General features: G+C 43.5%; 1 protein-coding gene across 1 annotated transcript; it reads left to right on the top strand.

Moving 5' to 3' along the window:
• The first annotated feature begins 2,351 nt into the window (after positions 1-2,351).
• Positions 2,352-16,006, top strand: PSMA6 (proteasome 20S subunit alpha 6). The gene is made up of 7 exons (XM_030481717.1): positions 2,352-2,597; positions 6,807-6,901; positions 8,215-8,296; positions 8,543-8,698; positions 10,543-10,721; positions 12,895-12,989; positions 14,700-16,006. The coding sequence occupies exons 1-7, from the start codon at positions 2,522-2,524 to the stop codon at positions 14,755-14,757; spliced, it is 741 nt and encodes a 246-aa protein (XP_030337577.1). The 5' UTR covers positions 2,352-2,521; the 3' UTR covers positions 14,758-16,006.
• The last annotated feature ends 8,790 nt before the right edge of the window (positions 16,007-24,796 follow it).

The raw sequence follows: 24,796 nt of genomic DNA, 5'->3' as shown, positions 1-24,796 counted from the left end.
TCTGCCTTAGGTCAGATTTAGCTGACCAGAAACTGGCACCTTATTCACTTCATTGCCAGACATGTTCATCCATTGAAGTTTGGTTTTTACCTCACCCTGGTCACTAAGAGACATGCATAATATCAACATCTAACTGGAATAAATGCATCCTCTACTTCCTTTTGACTGAGAATGACATGCCCCATACCAACAATTTGGGTTTCATCTCAAAAACTGTTCTTGCAGAAATACCGTAATACCTTCTAAATAGTAATACTTCATACACATTCTTAGTTTATTTTGGAGAAGATGGAACAGAATCTGCTTGATATCTATTACTTTGTATACAGTGATACAGTAAAAATCCAAGGATTTTTAATGTCTGTCTAGTAGCAGTTTATTAGATTGATGGTCCACGCTGAATGCTGGAAAGGCAAGTCCTCCAAATGTTGCAGCAATTGGTACACCCAAAACTATGGCAAATGACACTGACTGCCCTTTGCAAGCACTCTGAGTGAGGACAACAGGAATCAGAAGTAAGTAATGCTCAGCTTAGCCTGCCATGTGCCATGGAGATGGAGTCTCACTGGCAAGGTAGCCCTGAGGCAGACTGAACTGATTCAGCCTGTGCTATAGGTATTTTGTGAATAGCTTCCTCTCCAAGCTCAGACGCTTGTTTACTATGTTAAAGAACATCAGTGAGAAGAGTCTTCCTCAGGATCCTGCAACAAAGACTTTGTGTGGTGGATCAGAGGTGATCCACACTAAACCAAAAATACATGATTGCTCTGCTGAAACAAAACCATACTTTGCAAGTTGACAGAATTGCTGTGTAGATGGAGAAGACTTCTGGAAGCTATATTCTGAGAGTAGCATGATTTCCACTCCATCATGTCCATGGTATTGAGCAACTATTACTCTTTCCTTGGTCCAAGTCAAATATTGAATCTCTGGATGCAAACACTTAAGGATTTTCTTGCTTGGTTACTTTATGGCAATCAGGCTGAATGTTAGATAATTACTTCCGGTTTCCTATCCCCTTTTTTTCAAGTGGAAAAAAAAAAATCCAACATTAAACTCCAGTGTTACAGAATGGAGGAGCTTTGTACGTGAAGGACTGTGAGGGCAGAAATCCTCAGCCTGGAGAAACACAGGTCTTCGAGAGATGTAGAGGCCATAAGAATCACGAGTGTTATGGAAGGGATGCACAGGGATTGTTTGATTGCAGTGTCTTACAGTGCAAAGGTGGCACCAAATGGTGCTGGCAGATAGTAGGTTCAGATAAAAGGTGAGGTTTCAGATTAAACCAGACAACACATCGTTATGCTGAGCAACGCTTTGCCACAGCGTGTCATGGATGCAAGAAGTTCATGTGAGTTCAAGGGGAGACGGGCATGTTCATGAAAGAGAAATCCAGCATAGCTTATTAAATACCCAGACACAACCTCTGCCTTGGGAAGTCCCTCCAGACAGCTGGAGACTCAGGGAGTGTCTCATTGAAGGCTCTCTATAGTCTTAATACTTCTCCTTGGGCATCCACATCTGTCCATGGAGCACGGGGCTAGGCAGACTTTGCCTCTGACCCAGCGGAGACCATCTTGCGTTTTCATGTTCTCTGCGTTCCAGGGAGAAGCATCGCAGCATTGAACACTTCATGTCTGCCCACAAAGTGCTTCCCTAACAAAGGGGACAAACTGTCTGTGTCCTGTAATACACAGGGAGATTAGAAAGCAAGGTAAAGTATACTGAAATACTCAAGCAGAGTCTTGATGTACAATGCACACGAAATGCACCTGCGACCTGCTGTTCCAACAAAGAGTAAGCTCATCTGTCATCTTTTAAAACAGAGGTGGGATACCATTCCAACTCTTCTGACGACCGACTTTAAAAAAACAGCCTTCCCACAAGGAGTAGGGGAAATCCAAGATGCTGAAAGGCAAGAAGAGCGTAAATTCACGAGTTTAAATTTGGGGAATTTCCCTTTGTACTGGACACCGATTAAATAGAATCTTTTAAACATCACACTGTAGCGCAGCTGCGGCAACAATTCCTCATTACGAGTATCTTAAACGCGGTTTTTGAGGTTAGTGTATCCCTGTACTTTAAAACGACACTCATTGCGTGGAACGTGGAACGGCTGTCAGAACGGCGCGGGGCGGTGCTCCCCGGCTGGCCCCCGCCCGCCTTCCCCCACGCAGCCCCGCTGGTTAAACGCCTTACAGCTGCCGCGTTTCTCTCACGACATAGGCGACATGTCGCGACAGAGGAACCCTCGGCCGCGCGCATGCCCGGCGGGGGGGAGAGGGGAGGGGGGGGGGGGGGGTGTGGGTTGGGTGCGTGGTGCGAGTGCAGGAAGAGGCGCCGCTGCTCTCGCGCATGCGCGGTGGGGGTGGTGGAGCGTGACGGTGCGCGAGCAGAGTGCGCCTCGGCGCCTGCGCGGCGCGCGTGACCCGGAAGTGGTCCGTCGGGTGCCGTGTGTGCGGTGTCGGCGGGGCCCTGCACGCTGAGAGCCCCTCGGCCGCGCCGCGCCGCCGCTCCCGCCATGTCCCGAGGCTCCAGCGCCGGCTTCGACCGCCACATCACTATCTTCTCGCCCGAGGGGCGCCTCTACCAAGTCGGTGGGTGTCTGGCCACGGGGATGCTGCTCCCGAACTGCCCCGTCACCGGCCCGGCCTGCCCGCGCCGCTTCCCGCCCCGCGGGGCCGCGCCGGCCCGGAGAGCCTCCGCCGAGCCTGGCTGCCTCTGGGGAGGGGGGAGAGCGGCGCTGCCCGCCGCCGGCGGTCTCGGTTCCCGCCCTGCCTGACCCCGCGCTGTGCGGGGAGAAGCCCGGTGGGAGCCTGGAGCAGCTGCGGTCCCGGCCGTGCATGGCGTGAGGGGCTGGGAAGGGGATCCCCGCGAGAGACAAGGGAGACTCTCCCGGGTGTCCCTGCGCGGGAGCGGCCGCCCCTGGCTTCCCAGGGTGCGACTTCAGATGCTCGGAGGCCAGGCTGGCAGCTGTCCAGAAACTCTGTGCTCTCCCTGAAGTGGGTTTTTAGGTTTTTCAGTTTCTCTTGCCAAACTTAGAAGCATTGTGTTTTGGAGTCTGGGAACTTGTATAGCTGTTTGGAACAGGACTTTAGCTGCCTCAGATGCTGCATGTCAGAGTAACAAAGTCAGGTTTCGGAGATAACCCATGCTCTCTCCTGTTACACCTGAGTGCCATGTGTTCTGTGCCTCATGGCCTGTGAGACAGCAGCAAGCAGCCCTTATTTCCAGGGATCTTTGAGCATTCTGCAATTAAGCTGCAGCATAGCTTCATCTTGCTTCTTCCTGTAACCGCTGTAGGCCTGAACCTTTTATTCTTATTTTCACAGTGCACCTGGTTCTGCAGAAGAGCCTCATGGTGCTCCTTCTGCAGAATACTCTGTACCAGCATAGTCAACTTGTGGTCTGGCAGGACAGTTCACTGAGAGTGGTCCTGGAGGATCCTCACAACAAGGCCAGATGAATTGCTCTGGCAGCATCATCCTGATGCCTTTTCTCCCTGGAGCTTAGTGGTTCTTCCCCAGCTGCAGTGGCTTCATGAAGCGGCATGTCTGTACTGCCGTCTGTTCTCCAGGAAAGAGGTTGCTAGGACCAGGCTGCATGAATTCTCCATGGTAGTCAGTAGTTTCTTTTGTGTCTGCCCTTGAGTTGTTCTCAGAATGAAGGCTAAGTGAAATAGGCTTCATGGGCTGGCAGCCCAGTCTTGAGCAATCCTTTTGCCAAGGAGCAACTAGAAAAGCACCTGTGTGTGTCTATACACAGGAAGAAGTTACCTGTACTAGGTACCTGCATACAGGTGCTGTCTCATTCCTGCAGTGTGTACAAGGCTTGTGTGCAAGGGATTGCATAGTAAGCCTTATACATATGGATGTTAGGGACACTGCTTCCTCACAGAGGATGTCAGTGGCTCTGTGATGGAAGAGTCATGGGCTCCAACCTTCTGTTGCCATTAGAACAGGCTGGTTGGTCTGCATCACCTTTCTGGCTGTTTCTCTGTTTCAGTACTATGTGTTGGGAATGATTTCTGCATCCTGTAGCAGAGGAAACCAAGCCTTAGTTTTCTACCTCCTGGGTATATTCAGCAATTAGGTTAATGTATGAGAAGGGTGCATTGCCCCATACCTTTTACTGGTTTCTTAGAACCAAGTCTCTGCACGTGTATTTGAGAGCCTCTGCACACAGCCTGAAGCTGTCTTAAAGATATTTTAAGTACTAATATGCTATGGGAATTAAAATACATAGGTGCGCATAGTTAACTTCAAGCAAGAATGAGCTCACTCTACCCACTGCCAGGCTGGTAACCCTGGCGTGGTGCCACACTAGCGTCTCTGTTGGTCAGCATCTAGCCTTAGCATGGGCAGAAAGCTCACATTCGCTTGTGGTCAAATATCAGAATCTAGCTGCCCATCTTCCTTCCCTCCCTTCCCTTCTGAAGCTTATGTGCCTTTAAAGTGATCTCATATTATAGACTCGTAGAATGTTGAGGGTTGGAAAGGACCTTAAGGTCATCTAGTTCCAACCCCCCTGCCATGGGCAGGGACGCCTCACACTAAACCATGTCGCCCAAGGCTCTGTCCAACCTGGCCTTGAACACTGCCAGGGATGGAGCATTCACAGCTTCCTTGGGCAACCCATTCCAGTGCCTCACCACCCGCACTGTAAAGAACTTCCTTCTATCCAACCTGAACTTTCCCTGTTTAAGTTTAAATCCATTACCCCTTGTCCTATCACTACATAGATATATTAGAAAAGTGTCAGTTATTTCACATATATTTTTCATTGCTGTTATTAAAATCCCTCAGAGCATCAGTGTTATCTTGCCACCTATTAGTTCCTGTCTTCAAATGTGATGTTTCATCTAAGTGGAATTTTGGTAGGTGAAGAAAATAATTATGGTCAAATTTGTCGCTGTTGTGATGTTTTCAGGGAATAGCAAGGGATGGCTCTACCCAAAAAGAACATGTGCAGTGCTACTGAAATACTTAAATGGCAGAAAACAGACTTAAAGCACCACTAGCCATTTGCATTGGTTATACTTTAAGAGCCCCTTCACTTTTTGGCTTGTCTCATTGAAAACCGAGCAATGCAGATGATAGCTAGGAATGGCGCAAGAGGGGACTGCAGTTCAACAAGCCTGGTTGTCCGTGCTTGTGAGCAAAACCAGTTTGTGAGGGCACCTATTCCTGCTCCCACAGAATGGTTGAGGTTGGAAGGGAACTCTGGGGATCATCTGGTCCAATCCCCTGCTCAAGCAGGGCCACCTAGAGCCGGTTGCCCAGGACCACCTCCAGACGGCTTTTAAATATCTCCAAGGAGGGAGACTCCACAACCTCCCTGGGCCACTCGTGCCAGTGCTTGGTCACCCTCACAGTAAAAAAGTGTTTCCTGATGTTCGGATGGACCCTGCTGTGTTTCAGCTTGTGCCCATTGTCCCTTGTCATGGCAGTGGGCACCACTGAAAAGAGCCTGGCTCTGTCCGTCTTCTTCACACCCTCCTTTCAGGTATCTGTACACAGGTATCTGTAAATAAAAAAGTGTTGCAGAGCCCTGGCCTGGGGCTTCAAACATGACCAGTCTGCGGACAGTGCCAGTTCATGTCTCACTGGGTTCTGTGCTTTGCTGCAGGCTAGCACTGGTCATCCTGGGGAAGGCAAGTGAAGAGGTGAGCAGAGTTATGCATCTAGCAGAGAGAAGGGGAGAACATTCCTTATGGCATGTTTGGGTAACCAGTAAATGCTCTCATGCCTGAAAGTAATAAATACAGTGCCATAAATACATGGCAGTCAGCTCTTCCACAACGCTGACTCAGCAGATTGAACATCAAGGCCCTGGTATTGCAAGAGTTGGTTGTAATTTTCAGATTATTCCTCTTCTATTGTGCAGCTTCTTCCATGGATCTGAATGCAGCTTTTAAAACAGTTGAGTTTCTTGCCTCTGTTATTATAGACGATAGTTTTAGGAATTTGCTGTGCTGCTAGACATGTTCTAAATTCAAGTTTCATTCACATAGCTAAGAAAAAATTAATCTACATTTAGCTACAGCCTGAAACTTGCCTCTCCTAACCAGATAGTAGGAAGTTTTGCATGTTTGTCATATATTGCTAGATAAACGATTTATAAAGTTGTTCCTGAAGCTTTTGAAACCATTAATCAAGGGAAATTTATTTCATGGATCTTATCAAGTAAATCGTAATCTATTATATTTATCTAAATAATGCTGTTTACTTGGCATGTGCATAGGTTTCATTTTAAAAAGTGAACAAAAGCATTGCAGGGTTTGAATGTCAAGTCAGAAAATGCAATAGTAAGATTAAAACCCGTCTTCTGTGCCTGGTCCATCATTTCAGTTTTCATCTGTATCAGTTAAAATCTGCAAAAGAAAATTACGTCCTTGCAACGGTAATAATGCTTGAAATACTAAACTTCTGCATGGTAAAAATCTTCTGTGAGGGTTTACTGTAGATTAAGGTTGGACCACTTTGGTCAAGCGCAAAACAACCTCTTTGTTCTAAAACAAACTCTGTTGCTTTTAAGCATTCCAACTGAACAAAAAGGCATATTATTAGAAATACTTGAAAGAAGCAGTGGTAGTGGGTTTGTGAAGAGAGTCAATGACTTTAATTCCCATCAGAAACTGATGTGCCTTTTACTAAAGACCTTAAAGACACCAAGTGTTGCAAAAGTATTAAAGTATTAAAAAAAGCCAGAACTTGGTGAGATTTCTGTGTTACGGGGAGGTGTCAGACTTAATTGTTCTGATATCTCTAACACTGGTTTTTATTAACATTTATGTATTTTTCTAGAATATGCTTTTAAGGCCATAAACCAAGGTGGCCTTACATCTGTAGCTGTTCGTGGGAAAGATTCTGCAGTAATTGTAACACAGAAGAAAGTACCTGTAAGTAGTCTGGGTTTGGGGGTGGGGTGGACTGGAAGGAGGTGAGAAAAAAGATGTGGGGGACGAGACTCTGACATTTGTTAGCATTGACCTATATTGCTGCTTGGATTGATTATCTTACTATCATTCTGGTTATTACAAGTTCTAGCTCCATTTAGTGCTCAATTGCACATTTCTTCACTAAGTACTGTAGTACTGGTTTTCTCTATAGTTGTGGGAGGGATGGAGCTAAAACACGAAGTTGTTCCTGCTGTACATTAGCATGCATACATTTCTCTGGCTTGTGAGGGCTGTAAGGTCCATAACCAGTTTCATGATTTCTTTAATTCCCACTCAGACAGTGTTGTACCAGTAGCATGTAGAACTATTTCATGAGTGTTTCAGCAGAGTGCTGATGTGGTGTTGACAAAGGCGGGGAAACCTTGTGTTTGAAGGGCAGCATGCAACAAGAGCTGTCATGGTTTAAGCCCAGCCAGCAACTAAGTACCACACAGCTGCTCACTCACCCTCATCCCCTCCCCAGCCCCCAGTGGGATGGGGAGGAGAATTGGTAAAAAAATGTAAAAACTCATGGGTTGAAGTAAGAACAGTTTAATAATTGAAAAATAAAAGTAAAATATAATACAATAATAATAGGAAATAGAGAGAGGAAGGAATAGGCCCCAGCCCCCCAAGGAAGATGCCCAGCTTGTTCCAAGCAGCGATCAGCCCCTCCTGGCCAGCTCCCCCAACTTTATATACCGAGCATGACACTCTGTAGTAAAGAATACCCCTTTGGCTGGTTTGGGTCAGGTGTCCTGTCTCTGCTTCCCCCCGCCTTCTCATGCCCCTCCTCACTGGCAGAGCATGAGAGACTGAAAAGTGCTTGATCAGGGTAAGCGCTGCTGAGCAACACCTAAAACATCAGTGCGTTATCAGCATTGTTCTCAGAATAAAGCCAAAACACAGCACTGCACCAGCTACTAGGAAGAAAATTAACTGTCTCAGCTAAAACCAAGGCACAAGCACAAGTTTTTGTATTTTGTGTTTTCAAAGTTTCTTCGGAGGGAAAAGGACTTTGATGTTGGTCACGCTCTGTCATCCTTTTCCAGATATTGCGGTTTTATCTCCCTTATTCTCCTATTTCTTCTTTTCATGCCTATGGCAGTAAGTAGTGGTGAGCCTGAAAGACAACTTTTAGCTGTTAGTTGATCCTTTTGGGCTCTTCTGTAGATACCACAGCATCCCAAGTCTGTTTTTTGGGGTTGGTTGGGTTGGGTTTTTTCACTCAAAGGACAGTGTTTTCTATTAGATTATTTCTGTTTCGATTTTAGGACAAGTTACTGGATTCCAACACAGTGACTCATTTATTCAGAATTACTGAAAACATTGGCTGTGTGATGACAGGAATGACAGGTATTTATTTCACTATCTTTTTTAAGTATCTGAAGCCCGTGTAGTTTGCCAGCTTTGCGTCACGTAAAACAAATAAGTGCTCTAGGAGATTTGTTCCACTCTGTCTGGTTTTGGAAAATTTATCTAGTCCTGATGTGTGTATGTAAAGACGACGTAAGGTTGACCCTGGAATTTGCATTCTCAAGCAATGCTAGGAATAAACATGGTACATGTTCAGTGAAATTAATATTGGTTCTTTCTGTCTAGCTGACAGCAGATCTCAGGTGCAGAGAGCTCGCTATGAGGCTGCTAACTGGAAGTACAAGTATGGCTATGACATCCCTGTGGATATGCTGTGTAAAAGGATTGCAGATATTTCTCAGGTCTATACGCAAAATGCTGAAATGAGGCCTCTTGGTTGCTGTAAGTATAGTGTATGAAATTAATCTTTTCTGTCTCTTGTCTAAGCTTGCAACTTAAAGTATAAGACATTCTCACCCATTTTCAAATTGTGCAACATACAGATGTAACTGAAGAAGTAGGAGGGGTGAACAGCCAAATGAGAGAGCAGTCTTGGAAGTCTTGAATCGGAGCCATGATTTTGCCATTGAATCAGCATTTGAATTGGAGTAAATGACTTAGCATCTTTAAAATGTGCGATCCTGTTTCACCTTGGCTTCTGGGGCTGTGCTTGTGCAGATTTTCTGCATGTGTAGGACAAAAATCTGAATAATTTTTGCTCTTAACCATGATATATGTAATGTAGAAAAATGGTTTAAAATATGTCACATGCAAACATTTCTGCATCTGTCTCGTTTAATAACAGCAGATGCAGCTTATATTAAACAGATATGTGCAAAGTTGTTTTTCGTAGGTATTCCTGGTCATCTCTGTATTCTGAGGTTGGTTCTGACTTGTTTTTTCTCTTACATTTGGCTGTAAGCAAATTATAACTGTACTGTTAGGCTGTCCGGGAACTGAGCTAAAAGACTTAACGCTTCCTCAATTACATTTTCATTAAACATTCTATGTGGGTTTCTTTTTGTTTGCTTGGTGGGTTTGGGTTTTGAGTTTTTTTCCTCTTTTTTTCCTCCCTTCCCCCCCCCAGTGGAATAGTTTCAGAATTGATGAATCACTTCTCGTAATCATGGTAGGCACTAGCACTTCTCACTACAGAAGTAACAGTCATGGTTGCACCAGGGTTTCCATGATGGGGCAATTTTCCTATGTTTGTAATGTTCAGGAATGATTGTTTCTTTCTTCCCTTGGCATTTCCCCGTGCCTTCATACTACTGGAAAGTGATTTTTGACGGTGTTTGTTTTTTGTTTTTGCAGTTTTTTTAATAGATGACTAAAAATGTCTTTTTCTTAACTTTCCTTAAGGTTTTTTGAAAAGATGCTGAGAAATTGTTTTTCTGTTGTAGTAATAGCTGTTCAGAAGCTTATCAGCTGTAATTACTACTTAAAAGTTTCACAAGTGTAAAGCAAAAATAATTTAAAACCTTGGTCCTGTTCTGAGATTTTTTTTTTTTATTGTTGTTTTGAGTTATTTTTAATGTGCATATTGAGACTATACAACTGTAAATCTAGAAGTGTGGGTGAACACAGATGCATTTCAGTGATGTGATCAGTTTGTCACATTCAACTTGGAGCACTTGATCAGATGGTCTTCAAAGACTCAGTTTTAAGCCCATTATTTTCCCATATTTTAAATTTTTTTTTTTCCCTTTAAAGAAGAGAGGAAATGGGATGTAATGCAGTGCTTTTCAGGATTGCAGTCAAGAAATCTAAAGTTGATCTTTTAATATTTCCATTAGTTTCAACATATTTGTAAAGTTGCTTTCTGGTAGAAGACACATGTTAATAGAACTGTGGTTTACACTTCTAAAAGGTGTCATATAGTAAGCAGGATGTGAACTGTGGCTGGGTTAACTTCGTGTTGGGGTTAAATTTTTGTATTTCCGGACCTTGTGGTTCTCTACACACATGGCAAAACTGTTTCTATGTTTAATGAGGAGCCTTCTTTGGTAATGGCAGAAATATAGTTTGCACTAAATGGAGTTGCACAGCTGGTAGGGAGATGCTGGTAAGAAATGGCAAATTGGAGGTAAAGAGGAAATCACAGCTCTAAGTATGGAACTGGTTCCCAAAAATGTACTGCTGTGCATGCATGATTTTCACAGGAGGGGAATATGTAGTCTGTTCTTCAGCTTAATGAAATTGCTAAAATTGGGGAAAGAAATAAATTAACAAATTTTCTCTTCAAGGTATGATTTTGATTGGTATTGATGAAGAACACGGCCCTCAGGTATACAAGTGTGATCCAGCAGGTTACTACTGTGGATTCAAGGCCACAGCTGCAGGAGTTAAACAGACAGAGTCAACCAGTTTCCTTGAAAAGAAAGTAAAGAAGAAATTTGATTGGACATATGAACAAACAGTAGAGGTAGGCCAGCAGAAGGAAATAAAGATCTGTTGAAGTATTTTTAATGAATATGCTGTATGTAGGCTTTTGATGTAGAGGAATGCAGTCGGGCATTTCCTGTTTTCTTACAGTTCTGTATTGCTGCCAGAGCAAATATAGCTACTCTAACCAGAAAATCTTTTGAAGGTATTTTGCAGATGTTCGAATGGTCATCAAATCTGCTTTACGTTAGCTGAAGCAGAATCTATAATTGTAGCACTTCCACCGTAGCTGGTGGTTGGTTACTACAGTGCTTGATTCTGGGGATACCAGTGCAGTTTCCATCTAGTGGCACTTAAAACAGTCATCACATTAGAAAGCGTTTCAAACAGGAAATGCTTGTAGTAGCAGTAGTGCTTGTCTGTCAGTTTAGTAAACATAACAGTTCTCACAGTAAGCATAACAGCTGGTGTTGTTTGGGGCCTATTAAAAAAATGTATCCCACTTACAAAATAGGCCAAATATATCATCCTTAATTTTTCACTTGCACTGTAGAGATCTGTCTAAACAGTCCTTTTCCATGGCCTACCTGTTTCCCCTTCCAGGCCTTGTTCTTCTCTCATAATGTTACGTTTCCTGCATCATGAGATCAGCAGTTGAAATATAGAATAACAACCTAACAACTGATTCCTCTGCACGATTAAACAGAGTATTGTATTGAGATCTCTGTGAGTGCTCTGCAGATTTAGACCTTCAGCTAAATTACTTGTGAAATCTACATTAGTGTGAAAGTACCATTTAACCCAAAAGTTCTTCAGCATAAATTCATAAGGTTTAGGTGTGTATCTTAGTAAGTACTGATTTCCTTAATATGTGCATTCTTTGATCCTGAGGGGCTTAAATAATCATATCATACTGAAATTGAATGTATTTGCAATTACCTCAGAGATCCTTTCTTATCCTGGCTAAATATTTTTCACATTAAATGTACGCTTTTTCATCACTGTTTGATGATACGGTGCATGTCTCTTGTTGAGCAGTCGGAGGTAGATGAAACAATCTTTTCATATTCTTGTTTTTAATTCATAAAACCTCCATGGTATGGCACAAATGCCTAGTTGGTGATTAATCTGGCAGTCGAATCCTGGATGCGCTTCCATACCTTTTGTTGTCTTTGTAAAAGTGCCGAGATTGTCCATGTAGATCAGACACTGTTACTGTAAAAGTTGGCAGTGACAGGGAGAAGCAAGTCTCAAGCAGAGACAAGAATCATGTTTTTGTTGTGTTCTTTGCACACATACACACACTCTGCCTTTTCCTTTATTTAAAGCCTGTGGTGCAGTAGAGGTGCTGCTCCAAGGGTAAGAATTGTGTTTGGGTTTTTTTTAGTTTAGTGGGGGTTTTTTACAACTTAGCAATCTTCTGATAATAAATCTATATAGTCTTATAGAATTATTGCAGAATCAATGTATTATCATCGTATTGAAAATAAACTTCATCTTGTCTGGTGTTCTACCCTTACTAATGCTTTGCTGATCAGAATTAAATGCCAGCATGTCAGAATAACTGATTTTATAAGCATCTAGCTAGATAGCTGTTTTATGGAACTTCTTTTTGTGCTCAATCATCATTTTAAGAATACATCTTTAGCATTATTATGACACTACTGCAGGCTTAAGTATGAGTGAGGTTACAAAGAACACCTTTTAAAATAGGTCATGATTAGGATGCAACAAAAAATAAGTTAAGCCACGATGAAATGCAGCTTTTAAAAACAGTTGACATAATTTTAGTTACCAGAAGAAAAAGCCACAATGGAAGCTACACAAATGACATGTGCTTTGAGTAATTTTGGACTGTAGTGCTGATGTCTGTCTTATTTGCCACTAATGAAACGTGTTCTCTCTTTGGGACCTGGGCTTTTACTCTCTGCATGACAGAAGGTTTGGGTTTTATTGTGTGGGGTTTTTGTGCTACGAAAATAACATGTCCCTTTGTTTTTTGTAGATTGGGCTTTTTAGGGAGAGGACTGGAGCAGGACTGTGTTTTGTAACAAGGGGAAACTATTTGAAACTTTTCAGCTAAGGTTTGAGGTGGAAGGAAATAACTTAAAAACTAGAAGGAAGGGTAGTTGGTAATGCTGTGTCTGTTTAAAAAAAACACCCAAAACCTTAGTGCTTTCTGTTTTATGATAGGGGTTTTTGTCATTTTTCAGACAGCAATAACATGCCTGTCTACTGTACTATCCATTGATTTCAAACCTTCAGAAATAGAAGTTGGTGTAGTTACAGTGGAAAATCCTAAATTCAGGTAAGTGATCAGTGTTATAAAACTTGGTGTGTTTCTCTACATGCAATTAGTGTAATTAGTTTGAACGTCTGTGTAATGAATGGTAAATCAAGAAAAAAGGGATAAATGTCAGAAGTTGACGTTTTAGAGGTTTTTTTCTTGTAACTTTTTGAAACATGTAGGTTAAAAACCAAACAACACAGAACGCATCTTTAAAATGTTTGACATGGTTAAAGGATGTCAACAAAAGTGTTATCTTTTGTTATTTAAAAGAGTATTGCTTTATGTGACAATTAAAATGTAGTTGCATCTGGTATAGGTGATTTTTCATGCTTAAAAGAATAAAAATTTTTCTTTGTATTAATATCTGGAGTCCACTTCCAAATCATAGTCATGACAACTAACACAGTGAAGTCTCTTTTATATAGGGAAAATTTTGCAGGTCCCTTAATTTTTTTAATCCTTTTCTAAATGGGATCTTTAAATGACTCTTGCTTGTCTTGTAGTTGTAGCAGATTTTAACATCTCCAGTATACAGTTAATAATTGATTATGAATTTGTGTTACTTGAAATGCTGTATATATTTGGCAAGATTAAAAGATCCTGGGTTTAAAAATCACTGCAGTGATATGAAACTGTCTTGAACTTCTTCTTTCTGAGTACACTGCATTCCCACCTACCATGAAAGCACAACGTCTGCAATCTCCTCCCTCCCCTGTTACCGCCTGAATCTGAGTGCAGTGCACTGTGTGCAGCAAGCTTACTTGGTCAATCTATCGAGACAGGACCTGGAAATCTTGCTGCTGAGGGCTGTACCTCACATCACATACAGTGTACTTGACAGCCTTCTCACAACACAATGTATAGCTGCAGGAGTATGCATGAAATGTGGGACATTTCTGGGCTTTTTTGTTAATGCAAAAAGACCCTCTAGGTATGTCTTGCCAAAATTTAGGTAAGTCTGGGTAACTGCAGAGGAGTGCAGTTATTTGTGCCTTAGCCTCTTGTTAATTATTATTATTATATATATTTTTAATATATATTATTTGTAAAAAATTGAGAGGGACAGCTAAATGGGGAAGAAAAATCCTCTGCTGCTTAAGTCTAGCTACATGGTAGGTGGGGACTGGAGAAAGGCTTCAAAGCTTTGGGTCTTACAGGTGCAGTCTTTTGAGTGCTTCCTAATGTGTTTAAAGTTGACATGGTGATGACAGGTGGTTTTGCATTTGGTGTGTTCAGGACAACAGAATAGCATAGATTTTTATTTTTTTTTGAGAGAGCATGCAAGGAGCTGCATTACCCCTTTTCTGCTGCTGCTTAAGGGTCCAGTGCTAGCTTTCTGGCAACCTTCATTTACCAGTCTATGTGCTTTTCAGAAAGGATGGATAACAAGTAGAGGGAGAAGGCTATGAAAACCTGTGTCCCCCTTGGAGTATCATACTAATTACCATAGCCATTCTTCTCACAAGGTCCCAGCTTGCAAATATGTTAGTCATAAGGAATGAGGAATGTTGTTGTTTTACCATTTGTTACCTCTTTGCTCTCTAGTGCCTTTAATTCTTCTATTTTTCAAAAAGAATTGGAATGTCGGCCTGTGGCCTTAACAGCAGGGCTTTAAAGGGCTGAAAGATGCATTGTGTATAACTTACTTGTGTAGGTACTAGGTTGTAATATTGGAGCTTGCGGGGAAGAATCATTTAAGCTATTTAAGATTTCATTTTGTTCTTTCAGGATCCTTACAGAAGCAGAGATTGATGTGCACCTTGTAGCTCTGGCAGAGAGAGACTAATTAGCATTCCCATTTCCATTGTCTGTGCTTCTGGCCAGGATATTTGGTGAAATGAAAACACTTATTAATGGCTTTAGATTATGGGTGGAAAACCATGTTCACTATATGATGTATTTTACTCTGTACAAATAAAACAGAGGTTTTTGAAATACGTAGTGTCTCCTTTTAATGTAATTTTTTTAACTTTCAGTTCTATGAAATTATCAAAATGCTTCATGATCTTGAATGTTTCTGTGATGATTGCCTGCTTTTTAGTTGTATTTTAAGATAAATTTTATACTCTACACTGTATTTTTCATCTGAGCTATTTGGCTCCTAGTGTAAAGTTTTATATCGGATTATGTGGTGTGTATGTCTTGAGAATTCTTACATTGACGTGTATTCTCTCCTTGTCCTGAAACTGAAAGGCTTGTAACATTACTGGTTTAACTGTGGGGAAATTAAGAAGATTCTTACTATTTGCTAAGGTCTGTATGAGGATATAGTTAAAGGAAAAAACTTGAGCTTCGATTCCCAGTGCATTCCTTTAAACTGATTTATTTGGGGTGCAGATAGCGAATTTAACAGACATCAGCTATTAAGAGCTTTGAAGCTAACATTTATTTAGGGAAGTAGATTGTATATGTAGTATCCTTTCGGATTTTGGCTGCCTGTCACCTACCTGGTTTTGCAGCTTTGGGCAGTGCCAAAACAATATTGGGGCTGGATGGGGCTGATAGACAAAGTCCATCACCAAGAATGTGCCTGGGAAGCAATTCCCCTTGCCCCTTCAAAGTTCTGGGTTAGGAGAAAAGAGAAGACTGCAAAAATTTGAGTCAAGGTGAAAAAAAAAATGCAGTTTTGTTTTGCTGAAACGGAAGAGGTTTCAGTCTCAGCAGCAAAAAGGCAGATGAAGTTGTGAGGAAGGAGACACTGAGGAGAAAGGGAAGATTACTAGGCATTTTTAGCTGTTGGGTAGACATGGGAGTCATCTTGGAAGAATGCCAAGCTAGTAGGACTTACCTCCTTACCTTCAGTCCTGTCGCACTATTCCTATATTTGTTTTAATTACTTCAAAATTCTCTTTGGTTTTCGTTTTTTTGAGGCCTTGGGGAAGGTCATCAGAAACTGGGATTGCTTGATTATTTTTTTTTCTTGCTTTACAGTTAAAGCCCCTTGAATGTGTATTTTTCAAGTTTGTTGTAGTAAAGGAGATGTAATTCTGTGTTCAGTGGCTTTAATAAAAGATAATGCTAACCTTATGTGATAACTGAGGAGACTCAAATGTACTGTGAACTGTTGACTTTACAAAGCTTCCTGAATATCCATTAGGGCCTCCAAATTTCAGCTTCCCTCATGTCAGATAGTGTAGTATAGGTGATAAGGTGAAGCCTCCCTTGCTTCTGGTTTTGGGTTGGTTATCTGCAAATTCTGTGTGCTTTTGTGCAACAATTGGCAGAACTAATGGCACAGTTGGAAAGGTCTGTATCTTTCCAGCTGTTGGTGACTGCTGAAACTTCCTAGGACCTTTCTTCCTAATACTCCAGTTGTACAGCAACAGGGAATATAATCCACTGATACTTTGTTCTTGGTCAGCTTTAATTACGTGTGTGAAGCTTCACTAATGACTACTCGAACAAAACAAATGAAAAGGAAGATGACAATCAGGGAGCTGTATGACTAGAGCATGTTTGCATAGTATTAGTAGCTAAACACCCTGCAGTGCCTTTAATTCTAAATTTTGGAGCTTGTATGTGATTGTATAACTCAGGTGGTGGTTCTGAGAGCAATGGGTGTTTGTTCATACCTTACACTTTTGCAATACAGAACATCGCATCTTGTGTTCAGACATGATGAAATAAGCTGTCTACAGTATATTAGTTTGGTATGTTGCATCTTGTTTTAATAAGCAAAGTTAAAATTGCAGCAACTGAAATGCCATTTTTGCTAGTATATTGTCCTATAGTGGAAATTCACAGTTCTCTTTTCATACTAATGCTGGGGATTTTCCTTTTCCAGTCAAAGCTTTTTGTTGTTTAAGATAAGGCAGCTGTGCAGATGGGGATACCTGACCTAATGGGAAAACCCCGTGTATTGCACATACACGTGATCGCATTCCTCACATGCTGGAGCAGATAGCACCTGCAACCCTATTGTACCAGTCATGGCTGGTGTTGAACTGTACCTGGTATCACCTGTTGTTCCAAGCCTGGCACTTGCAGAGAAATGAGAGTATGTGTGATGTGATCCTCATGCTTCTGGTTTGAGTAGAGCTTACCAAGAGTGATACCAGACTTGGGCTCACTCCATGTATTTATGGTTTGTTTGCCAGTGCTGAAAACTCTGGAAGGTGCAGTTACAGCGTGAATGCACGAGTAATTAAGCAGGAATAGGATCAAGTCTTATTTGCATATAGACCCAGTTCAGTGTTAATCTGTACTAAACTTGGACTGGCTCTGCACAGCCTTGTAACTGTGTCCACGTTACGTTCCCAGTGCTCCTTATTGGAGGTGTAGAGTGTAAGGATGCAAGTGCCAAGTACATGCGGTCAGCTTAGGTAAATCAGGATTTGATGGAGTATGTGAAAAGCATCTGGATTTCTTATGAGAGGTAGATGGGGAGTTCAGGTGGAGTGAGTATGCGTAGATGTATTACAGCAATTTTAATTACGTGCAATAATATGCGGCATTTTTCTCTGCCTTCTCTGTCCAGTTTCTCATTTAGCCAATGTCCAGGTGTACTAAATAAGAAATATTTTTATTCACTGCACATTGTGGGAAGTAAGATGAAAGAACTAGATCTGTAAAAAACCAACCAACCTTACCATTTTTTCCCTGACACAGAAGCAAAACCTGCTGTTTTGAGTTCTTCCTAGCAGCAGCATTGTTGGCTCATGAGATCAAGTTCTTTTGAAGTGTTTCCATGACAGTATTCATGTTTTCTTCTAGGATAATAATGGCAGGAGCATTGCTTTTCATTCTGTAATCAGTGACTTTTTTTTTTTAATTTTTTTTTTTTTTTTTTTTTTCAGATGGGAAGTTCTTAAATTGTCATAGCTTGTTCCAGCCAGTTCTTGCTGGTAACAGTTTGTTCTGTTCTCTTGTTTTGCCATAACCCAAACTATTTGGAAACAATGCAAGACATCCTGTAGTTCAGGATTTGTTGGAACAGTGAACTTAAACCTCTCATGCCCAAACAGCCAAGGATCATCTTATGCTTATGCAAAGCTGATGAAAATAGTGTCTGGATTTTTTGTTTATCATGATTTTAAGATTATAAAACAAAAACAAGCCCTCAAAAAAAAAAACCAATCCACCCAAAAACCAACAACCAAAACACTTTATCCTGTCCTTTGTCTGTACAGATAAATTTGCATTTCTTAAATGACTGACAAAAACTCAGCTATTAGTAGTATTTGCTGCCGTTCGCCAGGCTTTTTTTTAGCACAAAACCCTTTTCTGTAGAAGCAGTCTTACCTGTGTCACCATTACCTATGAAAATTCTGTGCTGCAGTGCTAAATATGGAAACTGTAATGTACTTGACAGTAAACCTGGTAAATAAACAGACCCAGCAGATGACTGAGTCAATACCCAGCTAACTGCGTCTGGCAGAATTGAGTCATATACGAAGAAGTGTGGTTTTCCATTTTTTGAGTTAATATTTTTCTTCTGGTCCTTTTTAGAACCTGTCAGCCCTAGCTGAGCTTTCCAGTGCAACAGATCTACTACATGGCTTTGCTGTGCAACTCATTGTGGGTTAGCTGATCCATACATTGAACCACAAGCCTCTGGAATAAAGTTCCCTGGCTAAGCTTTAGCTAAGGCAAGGTGTGCAGGACAGATTAGGGGACACAAACCAAGCTGTAGTGTTTTTGCCAGTAAATTATATCTGTTTGTTTTCTGTCCCAGAAACTGCCTCTTGTGACACCCACTGGCATAGAGTTGTGAACATAAGCTATTTAATCCTTTATGGGATTTCTTAGTCTAGAAAGCAACCCTCTCTCAAGTTAGAGAGTAAAACTTTGTAGTTGTGGGTGGAAGAATATGGCATGAATGTGCATGGACTGGGATTGCATGATTAGGACTAAGGATGCCATTCAGTGACATCTGATCTTGCTGTGGTGTTTCCAGGTACATCTGCTCTCCCTGTTTCGATCCCAGCTATGTCCACCCTCTTCCTGCAACCAGCACTCCTGCTCATCTACATTTGTAATGAGCTGTTCTGTTTACTAAACTGATGGAAAACATTGTTTTGTTTGATTCAGTTCTCCACTGGATTAGTGACCTGAATTGGCTCACTGCAGGCTGAAAGTGGCTGTAGTGCTGGTGTAAAGGAGGGAAGAGGGAAATGGGATTGCACTGCCTCTGGCATAGGCTACGGTGGAAACCACAGCTGGCATCACCAAAGGAACGGGAGCATCTGTAGCTTGTTATCCCCTTGACTACTCTTTGACTTAAGCAATGTGATGACACCTGGTCCACCAAAGTGGTATTTGCCTGTGTCATCAGGTGACAGAAGCCATCACTTGAGCAGCATCAGGACTGCCCCCTTCTAGTCTGAAGAATGTTTCTTTGGGGCTGTGCTGTTCCAGCAGCTCCTCCCTGACTCCTCTGCTCTTACACCCATTGTGTAGCTCAGCAATTTCCAGGGGAACCTGATTTGGAAACAGAGCTATGTTTGGGGGGAAAAAAAAAAAAAAGAAAAAAAAAATTTAAAATTCCATCCAGAGAGGTATCATTACCTCAGTTTGGATGCTTCAGTGCTTGTAGAAGGGAGAGGATAAGATCTTGTGGAAGCAGGGAGGGCAGGACTCAGTTTAGCGCTGGTGTTTAGGGGAGGACCCGGTTTAGGCTGATGTTTTACCATCCTGTTGGAGTGCAAAAAGCACAACCCTCGATTTGGCTGTGCCACATACTGCCGGTTGCCACGGTTATGTCTTGTTGGTGTTTTAAACTGTTACCTAGGAGAATAAACAGTTGCTCTTGGCCAGCTTCGCGCACATTGCTCGCTCGTGGCACTCTCCCACAGTAAAGGTACAATCCTCCAGATGGTACTTCAGCCCGCACTGCAGGTACACGCTCATTCACAGCCATACAAAGAATGTGAAGCTCTTTGTGCATGTGCGTTTTTCAGCTTTGTGTAAAACGGGTGCTTGAGAGGGCTGGATTTAAAAGCTGTGCTTACTGCCTGGAATTGTTCCTGCTGGTGAAAGGCTCCCGCTCCCTCCCCCTGGTATTGACAAATACTGTGGAGCTGCTGAGACAGGTTAGCTCTGCTGCGTAGTATGTTGTTGCCTGCTCTTCCATAATGTTCTGCCTCTGATCTGCCTTCGGAAGGTCAGTTGAAAGCAAATAAAATAAAGCAAAAATCTTAAAGTGCACCTATGCTGAAAGAGACGTGTTTAACACAACTTTAGTATTTGCAATAACTGTAAGCAAAACCTGGGCACCTGGTTTTGCACATCTGTTGACTTTTAGAGCTGGGAAAGAAAACAGTGTTGTCCTCAGTAAGTAGGGTCATGTGGGGATAACTGGCCTAGAAAGGAAGTCAGTCCAAGCGCTGCCGTGCTCTCGCGAGCCTTGTGCCATGGGCTGCAGGAGCAGATTCAGAACACCAATTAAATATAGTTGCAGCAGAACCTGCTTGGCTTGTTTCTGCTGCATCTGTGCTTTAACATTTCGATTAAAAATATCCTCGCATGGTGCCGTCTTGCCAACGGTAGCAATAGGGTGGACACTCTGCACCAGCCTTTAGCCCTGCCTGCTAACCCTGCAGGGCACCGTAGTTAGCTCACTCTGGGCAGCTACTGCGCTATGCCGCGGCTGGCTCTTGAGGAGCCCTATGCCACTGTTAACAGAAATACTGCCACCCTTCTTGCTTTTCCATTTTTCATCATAAATTACAATTATTCCAACATTTTTTTAACATGTTTAGAGAGTGGTCTCATGCAGACTGACCAACTCCTATAAACTGCTCTTGTTTTCAGGTGTCTCTAAAAGTCTTATGCCCAGGTCACAGGCATACTCTGATCTGAGAGAAGGGATCAGGCTTCTTTTTTGGAGACAAAAAAGATGAGAAGTTCTGGTACAATTAAGTTATAAAAGAGCAGGATAAGGATAGTTCGGTATTTGTCACATCGGCGCTTGTCCTAGTCCTGACCCCTCCAACTTCGATACACTTTGCAGGTAGTTACCCCTCTACTAAACTGTAAACAGGAGAAGCTTTCCAAGGCAATTTTCCCCACCCCTAGCTGCTCCGAAGGCCCACCCTGAAAGGAGCAGTGAGTACCTGGGCTTGTTTACGTTGGTACCACACCTACAGCGCAGGGCTCCACCCGGGAGGGAATTCCCACACTTGCAGGTAATTGCACTGCAGCAGTACTGCCAAGGCTCAGCAAGCCCAGGGCCGAACGTGGCTGCAGAGCTTGTAGATAAAGCACAAGTCAGTGTGAGCGTGCTAGGCCTTTTCAGAGACCTTCCTCCTCTTAAGATTATCTATGCTAGTGCCTTTGAACCTCCTGCAGCTGAGGCAAGCCGTATCTGGTCAGTGCAGAGAGATAGCAAGGCCTTTGCAGCCAGGGCAGTGTGAGTTTGTTTAATTTTTGACAAAGAGTGAATAACAGGGTTTGTGTGATAAGGCTAGAGTGGTCTGGTCTGTGCTTTACCTCTTATGGTCAGATGGGCAGTGACATCTTTCCACCTAGGGGCCGTACGTCAAACCTGTGTTTCAAATACTGCAATGCAGATAATGGCTTCACAGCAAAATTCCCCGCTGAGTTAGCTGCTGCTGCAGCCAAGCTGGGTGCTTAAACCTGGGGTTTGGTCTCCTCAACAAGTTTGTTGAAAAGGTCTGCTAGGGCCAAATTAAAAGACAAGTTAAAGTCAGAGGGTGTGAGCGAGGAGGTGTTGAAGGCTGTGTGGGGATGGTGCAGCTTATTTGCATCCAGGCACGTATGCATCCCGCATTGCACTCCCCTCCATGCCACAGAGCATGACGTGCTGCCACCGCTCTGCAGGGTTGTGGGACATGGCACGGGAGGGCAGTCAGTGATCCCAGTGGCCCTACAGCATGGTGGGACACAGGAGGTGCTGGGGAGAGGTGGTGGGTGCAATGCTGGCTGCTGCGGGTGGATGGAGCTCGTGGGTCAGTCCCACCTTCATGGTCCAGCCCAGCCCTACCAACAGCGTTTTGTACTGTCAGCAGCTCCACAAGCAAATGAGGCAGGAGGTTGGTTGTGTGCTTTGTGTGCACCTTACAGAGCCTGCAAGGTGGTTCTCATGGGCTGCTTGGGGTGGGGAAACTGCCACAGCTTCAACCAGGATCTGAGATACTGGCTCAGCAAGAAGTAAAGGTAGCAAAACCCCCTCCTGGTTTCCCTGTTCCCAAACTTGTGCTCCATTCAAAAGTACCGTGTATAAAGACAGTGTTGCAGTTTGGGAAACCCCTGTCTTGCACAGTTTCCTTCCTCTTTTCTTCTTCCTAAAACGCCGTGGCTTTGTCATTACACAATCACGCAGTGTCCTCTTAGCAAGGAAAGGAGAGAGCATGCTACATCCCAGCCAGAGTGAGCACTGTGCAGCTCCATTCACGACAGTCTCTGCAGACCCACCTCCCCAGGAGACCCTTCTGGTAGGAGGAGGAGGGGAGGAGCCTCCTTTCATCCTCAACCATTTTGACAGGAGAATAGACAGTGCCTCTAGGCACAGGCAGCTTCTAAAAACCACAAACATTCTAACTTTTTTTTTTGGCCAAAATGTTCCTGATTTTAAGCAGATAAGGAGCAAGGAAAAACAGACTCGGTGTGCAGAGAAGAGGTGCTTTACAATCAGCACTAACAGAGTTTTTAACTTTAGTAGATTTATGTTTTTCACAAAGAAGAAAATCCCTTCAAGTCCCTCAAACCTGATTAGTCAGCTACATGGTCTGGAGAATGAGGGGCTCTCTGAACACTGCAAGCCTTGGTTCTCCTCCCCCTGCTATCAGCAGGATGGGGACCAGGCATTACCACAGGCTGTGTGGCATAGTTCACCCAGGTCAAGTGCATTTGCTCCTCTTCTGGAGGTCGGGGATTATTTTCTGGCTGCTGAAGGGAAGCTGGTTTAGCTACAGCGCCGATTACCTTCCTCTAGAAATCCCCTCGAGGAGATGCTGAGTAAGCTGAACCAGTGGATGCTGAGGCCAGAGCAATGCTTTCCTCCTAAAGCAGCTGTTGCCACATATGACCAAGCAGATGAAAAATAAGAAAAAAGGACAAACAATCAAACAAAAAAACATGGAAAAAAGGAAGGGAGGGAAAATGGGCACAGGGAGATGTTCTGTCACCATGTAGATCTCTTGCTGTGTTCAGCTACAAGGCAAAGCTGGCTGAAAGAATGGGAGGAATGTGCTTTTTTTTTTTTTTCACATCAGGACTGCAGTGTGTCCATCCCGCAGTTCCTCTGGGCTTGGTTTTCATACATTTTTTCCTAACTAAGCAATCTGCTTTTGAATGTATGTGTTTTCCATCCCGGTCCTGCAAGCATGCTGGAAACATCCTCAAGCGTTTCCTCCTCCAGACAAATAATCAGCAGGAGTTGGGGAGACCCCAAGTGACACCTGGATTGGGAGAAGGTGTCCCAGCTTGTGGACTGAAACTTCTGCTTCCGCAGTGCTTCAGAGCAGTGGAGTGCTACAGGGCGTTAAATGGGACTAGGATGAGGAATACAACTGATTGTCACTGACCTTTGGATCAGCATGTGGCCCTCTGAGTCTGAACACTCAGTGGAAATCAGGCCTTGGCAGTGTTTTTCACTTGGATCACTATGAGAGTGGTTTCCCCGTGCTTGCTTGGGGATATCTCGGTGCAGGGAGCCACAGGAGCATCCCCACCCTGGCCAGTGGCTTGGTCCCAGCTTGGGCCTGCGAGCAGCACAGGACACTGCCCACCTGCGTTAGGGAGGTGAGAAACGCTTTAGTAAGACCCATCAGGTGTGTGCCATGTTTGCTTTGGTCTGGGCGATTCCCCGGAAAACCACAGTGCAGGCTGTGCGGGTAGCTTGGCGCCAGTGCTGGCACAGCTCCATCACCCATGGGATTTGCAGCAGCAGCCTCTCCCCCAGCTCCTGCAGCAGCCAGGAACCCCTAAAGGAAGAAAAGAGTGTGAGGACAGAAAGATGATCCTCCTGGCTGCTCCCAAGCCCACCAGAAAGCTCTGCCTTCTCCCCAGCACGTCCCATCAGGGACTCTCCCTGGGGGGCATGGAAAAGCATCTTCCTTCCAAACTCGAGAACAGGAGTTTGTCTTTGCAAGTTACCACAGGAAACACTCCGCTTTCTGAGCAAAAACACTGAGAAAAAAAAGCATCTGTGTGGCACACCCATTTGCACTGAAATCCAGTACGTGCAGCTAGAAATTGCATCAGTTTGATCTGGGGGTCATCTTGCTTACAGGATAGCGGTTTCAGGCAGTGACTTCATCTCTATCTCTCCGCCCTCACCTCCTTTGGTTGCCTGACAATTGTCTTCCTCCATTGCTTAAAGTTTCTGCAAGTTTTTGTGTTTCTACCCCTGCCGCTGGCCCTCACTAAGAAGTTTTCCTGGGTTCTCACAGATGTTGTGGGTAACGTCATATAGTTGCCATTCAAACCAGGGTTTGTCTGGCTGCCCCAACGCAATTCCACACTGGCATCTGCTTATGCTCCTTCAAAGTGTGATCCTCTCCCACTTCAGGGTCTGGATCTTTTCTTTCACAGCTCTTCTGCAGCACTCATGCTCAGTGCAGCACATCACCAGTTACAGTGACTTCAAGGCAAATCCACCCTGTAGCTCTCTGCCTTCTAAGGAAATAGAAGAAGGAAGGGCACCACAGCTTCTACATAAAGCATCCATGAAGCAGAAAAGAAACATCAACTCAAATATGTGCCTTGCTAGCTTAGCTAGTTTGAGTGGAAGTGGCAAAACCCTCCTTGATGAGCAGCAGCAGGTCACGAGAGCTGAGTCACCAAGACACCTCTCTGTCAGCAGGTGATTTGGGAAATTTCAGCCGTCCCTCAGAGGACCCGCACATGCAATAGCACGTGCT

Source organism: Strigops habroptila, chromosome 4, assembly GCF_004027225.2.
Source record: "Strigops habroptila isolate Jane chromosome 4, bStrHab1.2.pri, whole genome shotgun sequence".
In the NCBI taxonomy this organism is placed as follows: domain Eukaryota; kingdom Metazoa; phylum Chordata; class Aves; order Psittaciformes; family Psittacidae; genus Strigops; species Strigops habroptila.
The sequence above is the reverse complement of the archived record's forward strand: the minus strand, read 5'-3'. Positions and strand labels throughout refer to the sequence as shown.